The sequence below is a fragment of the Nerophis ophidion genome, linkage group LG07, assembly GCF_033978795.1.
Source record: "Nerophis ophidion isolate RoL-2023_Sa linkage group LG07, RoL_Noph_v1.0, whole genome shotgun sequence".
NCBI lineage: Eukaryota > Metazoa > Chordata > Actinopteri > Syngnathiformes > Syngnathidae > Nerophis > Nerophis ophidion.
In genome coordinates this window covers 18,170,017-18,176,016 of record NC_084617.1, presented here as the reverse complement: position 1 = coordinate 18,176,016, position 6,000 = coordinate 18,170,017, and the positions used below count along the sequence as shown (strand labels likewise).

Sequence of the window (6,000 nt, the reverse complement as noted above, 5' to 3'; positions counted from 1 at the left end):
CTCATTAGACATTTTTCTTCCCCCAGGATGAAGAAAGACATGCATCTCATGTTCACTGCTAACTTCAAAGTGAGTAACTTGGAATTAATGTGACAAATAAAATAATTATATTTACTTTTAAATCTGCAGGTCAGCATCTCATTACCTCGCCGTCACGATTTCCCAGACAGATTTTCAAATGAAAATGGAGAATTTGCCCCTTTCAGGCCCGGACAACACCCGGCTGGAGGTGAGTATGTGTACAATTTGTGCACTATATTTTGGCCTTGCGATGAGTTGGCGACTTGTCCAGGCTGTACCCCGCCTTCCGCCCGATTGTAGCTGAGATAGGCTCCAGTGCCCCCCGCAACCCTGAAGTGAATAACTGGTAGGAAATGGATGGATATTGTTTGATTCATGTTGAACTGCAGGCCTTGGTCCATGACGTTTACTCGGAGCTGGTGGAAGACGCCTGTTTGGGCCTTTGTTTCGAGGTGCATCGAGCTGTGAAACATGGATATTTCTTCCTGGATGAAACCGATCCGGAAAGCACAAAGGAATTTGGTTAGTCCTGCTATTGAGGCTTTTTCCATTGGTACTACAGGAATTATGTTTGGGTATAAAACCATATGGCTGATGTAAAGTACAGATTTGTTACTGTAGCATTTCGGTATTCGCGGCGAGAAAGGACAAACGTAAACACATAAGCTAAGGGGTAAAGCTGGACCGAAGGACTTAGGTTTGAGTCCAGGGCGGACTGGAAGCAGGGAGTAAACCATTTGGACAGACTGGGACTAACGGACATTCACTACATACCGTATTTTCCGGACTGTAAGGCGTGTTGTGGTTAGCTATACAGGAGAAGTATTATAGACTAATCTGGATAATAACTGGACGTAGAAAACTCTTATTTCTCAGTTTAGCCCAGGAGTTTTGTTTTATTATTTACCTCTTGGTCAAACACCGGCAGTTCCTTTTATTTCCACTTAGTGAAGCGTAATACATCCTGATACAGCAGTAAGGATACAGACTTTCACAATAAATGTTTAAACGGTGAACATTACAAGGCGATCTTAGAATCCTTTTTTTCCCTCAAAACTCAACAGTGCACTTTTATAACCCGGTACGCCTAATGTACGGCATAATTCTGGTTTTGCCTACCAAACTCAAAGCAATTTTATTTGATATATGGTGTAATGATAAGTGTGACCAGTAGATAGGAGTCACACATAAGAGATAGATGTAGACTGCAATAAGATGGCTATATGACTCAAGTAAACAACACCAACGTTTTATATTTTCCATTGAAAATATAGAGCATTACACGCGGCGTTTAAAAATCTGTCAAAATGTTTTAGTACGACTTTGGTGAAGAAGCTTGATAGATTTTAGGCTCATTAAACACACAAGTACAAACCCCGTTTTCATAAGAGTTGGGAAATTGTGTTAGATGTAAATATAAACGGAATACAATGATTTGCAAATCCTTTTCAACTCATATTCAATTGAATGCACTACAAAGACAAGATATTTGATGTTCAAATTCATAATTTTTTTTTTTTTTGCAAATAATAATTAACTTAGAATTTCATGGCTGCAACACGTCCCAAAGTAGTTGGGAAAGGACATGTTCACCACTGCGTTCCATCACCTTTTCTTTTAAAAAACACTCAATAAACTTTTGGGAACTGAGGAAACTAATTGTTGAAGCTTTGAAAGTGGAATTTTTTCTCATTCTTGTTTTATGTTGAGGGGTCTCCGCTGTCGTATTTTACGCTTCATAATGCGTCAAACATTTTCGATGGGAGACAGTTTCTGGACTGCAGGCGGGCCAAGAAAGTACCCGCACTTTTTTACTACAAAACCACGCTGTTGTAACACGTGGCTTGGCATTGTCTTGCTGAAATAAGCAGGGGCGTCCATGATAACGTTGCTTGGATGACAAAATATGTTGCTCCAAAACCTGAATGGACCATTCAGCATTAATGGTGCCTTCACAGATGTGTAAGTTACCCATGCCTTGGGCACTAATACACCTCCATACCATCACAGATGCTGGCTTTGGAACTTTGCGCCTATAACAATCCGGATGGTTATGTTACTTTTTGTTCCGGAGGACACCACGTCCACAGTTTCCAAATATAATTTGAGATGTGGACTTGTCAGACCACAGAACACCTTTTCACTTTGCATCAGTCCATCTTAGATGAGCTCGGGCTCAGCGAAGCCAGCGGCGTTCCTTTGTTGTTGTTGACAAATGGGTTTTGCTTTGCATAGCAGAGTTTTAACTTGCACTTAGAGATGTAGCAACCAACTGTAGTTACTGACAGTGGTTTTATGAAGTGTTCCTGAGCCCATGTCGGTTTTTGATGCTGTACCCCCCGAGGAATCAAAGGTCCGTAATATCATTGCTTACGTGCAGTGATTTCTCCAGATTCTCTGAACATGTTGATTTTACGGACCATAGATGGTAAAATCCGTAAATTCCTTGCAATAGCTCGTTGAGAAATATTGTTCTAAAACTGTTCGACAATTTGCTTACAAATTGGTGACCCTCACCCCATCCTTGTTCGTGAATTACTTAGCATTTCATGGAAGCTGCTTTTATACACAATCATGGCACCCACCTGTTCCAAATAAGTGTTTGATGAGCATTTCTCAACTTTATCAGTACTTATTGCCACCTTTCCCAACTTCTTTGTCACGTGTTGCTGGCATGAAATTCTAAAGTTAATGATTATTTGCAACAAAAAAAAAAAGTTTATCAGTTTGAACATCAAATATGTTGCCTTTGTAGCATATTCAACTGAATATGGGTTGAAAATGATTTGCGAATCATTGTATTAAGTTTATATTTACATCTAACACAATTTCCCAACTCATAAAAATGGGGTTTGTATATTGGATATCCTTTTATCCGGCCCCACATACGTTCAATTACATCATTAATTTAATTAGCCCACCTTTAGTCATGACTTAAGCACTTTGTTTACATGGAGTATAATACGATTAAGAGAAACGTGTATAACTTGAAGCCTTCGTTCTTCTCCATTATTGTCCTCGGTGCTAAATTTAGCTTGTTGTTCCTCGTGTAGAAATTGTGGATCAGCCGGGCCTGGATATCTTCGGCCAAGTGTACAACCAGTGGAAAAACAAAGAGTGCGAGTGTCCCAACTGCAAGCGACTTATCGCCGCCTCTCGCTTCGCCCCCCACCTGGAGAAATGTCTGGGCATGGGCCGTAACAGCAGCCGCATCGCCAGCCGCAGGTCGGCCCGGAACGAAACGTGAGTCGAAACACGTCCGAGCTGAAGGTTTTAATTCATTTTCCTTCTTCCTGTTTCATGTTCTGATAGGCTGGCCAGCAGCAACAACACCAACAACAACGTCAGCAAGTCCGAGAGCGACCAGGAGGACAACGACGACCTCAACGATAACGACTGGTCTTACGGCGCCGAGAAGAAATGTGAGTACCTGAACATTCAATCAAACGGAACATCAATGTGATCCTTTTTTTTTTTTTTTTCTAATTGCAGCCAAGAAGAGGAAGTCCGATAAGGTCTTCTTACTTTTCTCCCATCTTCTTCCACTGATGGGTACCATCCTGTAATCTTTTAATTGTCCGTGCAGAATCAAAACTCACCTCGCCGATCCAAATCCCTGAAGCATAAGAATGGTGAGTGTGCAGAATGATGGCCCTTGTTATGCGAGGAAATAATAATAATAAACAAAAAAAAGACCTAGCAGACTAAATTAGAACACGTCTATAAATTCAGTTGTGAATAGAAATCTAGTAAATCCAAACACATTATTAGTTAGTTTAGTCTTTATTTGAAGGGACAATGCACAGAAACATTAAGCTCAAACAGACAGATGTTCTGCACCAGATTATAGCTAAATAGCTCATTTCCATCTGCAGTCCCTGGCTACCTAAATTAAAGAGATACAAAAATCATGCAATGAAATTATACTACAGCATGTAATCAATTTAGGGCATTTGATGACTTTTCTTTTCATTGACACATGCATTACAACCACACCTCTCCTTTACATCATAACAATACATGCTCTTGTTCACATCTGTCATCATTTGTAAAAACAACCATGATTTTAACACACACACACCTCACAGCTTACCACAAAATGTTCTCATGCATAAATATAACACACATTAGGTTGACATGTCAGACATAGTGCCCACCTTAGTGACCGTGTGAGCAGCTTTGATTGCTCCGAAGCCACTTTTTAATGTCAAATGTGAATGAAGGGTAATCTGTTAGACTTCTCATTCTTTTATCGCTTTATATGAAAAGGCTAATTGTGCAAAAGATCTTTGTCAAACATGACTTATTCTGTTTGACATTGTCCATACTGCCACAAGTGGTGGAAAAGTGTATTACAACTCAGTACTGCTGCGGCACATAAAAGCCTCAGCTGAGGAACAGATATTTCTCGGCCCCACGTTAGCGGGCCCTAGCTCTATGGTTAAGAAATACCGTTCTTGATTACAAAGAATTGTGTTCAATGTAGATCAGAGTTGTTGTGTCCTTCGCCTGCCTCCTTCTCTTAGCTAGAAGGAAGGTGTGGTGTGTGAAGGATCAAGGGTGATGATGGTTGAACAAAGACTAATTTATTGGTCAAGTGAACATCACTTCAGGTCTTGCATGTTACCTGTGGAGAATCTAGCCAAATGATTTCTCTCTCTTCTGAGGGGCAGCCAGACAAGCAGTTTTTATAGATCTAAATGATGTCAACCCTGTTGGTTAGGTTCATGGTACTGCAGGTACCTCCGTCATGCCCATGTAAACACATGTTTGTGTACGCGTTTCAGAAACTAAGTGTTCCCTAGGCCTTGGGCTTATTTATAACCATCCATCCATTTCCCACCACTTGTCCCTTATAACCTTTGGAATATCAAAACATGTATGTGGTCTTACGGGGAACTGGCCAGACTTCTGCATACCCTAGACAGATTTAAGACTCATCGCTCCTCTGTCTTGGTGTGTGATGCACAAACCCCGTTTCCATATGAGTTGGGAAATTGTGTTAGATGTAAATATAAACGGAAATACAATGATCATTTTCAACCCATATTCAATTGAATATGCTACAAAGACAACATGTTTAATGTTCAAACTCATAAACTTAATTAAAAAAAATAATTAACTTAGAATTTCAATGGCTGCAACACGTGCCAAAGTAGTTGGGAAAGGACATGTTCACCACTGTGTTACATCACCTTTTCTTTAAACAACACTCTATAAACGTTTGGGAACTGAAGAAACTAATTGTTGAAGCTTTGAAAGTGGAATTCTTTCCCATTCTTGTTTTATGTAGAGCTTCAGTCGTTCAACAGTCCGGGGTCTCTGCTGTTGTATTTTACACTTCATAATGCACCACACATTTTCGATGGGAGACAGATCTGGACTGCAGGCGGGCCACGCTGTTGTAACACGTGCTGAATGTGGCTTGGCATTGTCTTGCTGAAATAAGCAAGACATTGCGTCCATGAAAAAGACAGCCCTTAGATGGCAGCATATGTTGTTCCAAAACTTGTATGTTCCTTTCAGCATTAATGGTGCCTTCACAGATGTGTAAGTTACCCATGCCTTGGGCACTAATGCACCCCCATACCATCACAGATGCTGGCTTTTGAACTTTGCGTAGATAACAGTCTGGATGGTTGCTTCCCACAATGTCAAATATTTCCAAAAACTATTTGAAATGTGAACTCTTCAGACCACAGAACACTTTTCCACTTTGCATTAGTCCATCTTAGATGATCTCAGGCCCAGCGAAGCCGGCGGCGTTTCTGGATGTTGTTGATAAATGGCATTCACTTTGCATAGTAGAGCCTTAACTTGCACTTACAGATGTACCGACAAACTGTATTTAGTGACCGTGGTTTTCTGAAGATGTTCCAAATAAGTGTTTGATGAGCATTCCTCAACTTTATCAGTATTTATTGCCACCTTTCCCAACTTCTTTGTCACGTGTTGCTGGCATCAAATTCTAAAGTTAAT

At 40.5% G+C, this 6,000-nt stretch overlaps 1 protein-coding gene across 3 annotated transcripts in view; it reads left to right on the top strand.

The window, feature by feature from the left end:
• atxn7l3a (ataxin 7 like 3a) overlaps window positions 1–6,000 on the top strand; it is a 21,163-nt gene that overhangs the window by 4,535 nt on the left and 10,628 nt on the right. For 2 of the 3 annotated variants that reach the window (XM_061905491.1, XM_061905489.1), the window contains exons 2-8: window positions 27–69; window positions 130–229; window positions 411–543; window positions 3,075–3,264; window positions 3,334–3,443; window positions 3,514–3,536; window positions 3,608–3,653. In XM_061905491.1, coding sequence (XP_061761475.1) covers window positions 179–229; window positions 411–543; window positions 3,075–3,264; window positions 3,334–3,443; window positions 3,514–3,536; window positions 3,608–3,653 — 553 coding nt within the window. In that variant the 5' untranslated portion in view covers window positions 27–69; window positions 130–178. The remainder of the gene's footprint in view (window positions 1–26; window positions 70–129; window positions 230–410; window positions 544–3,074; window positions 3,265–3,333; window positions 3,444–3,513; window positions 3,537–3,607; window positions 3,654–6,000) is intronic. The other variant, XM_061905490.1, reaches the window with a different exon arrangement.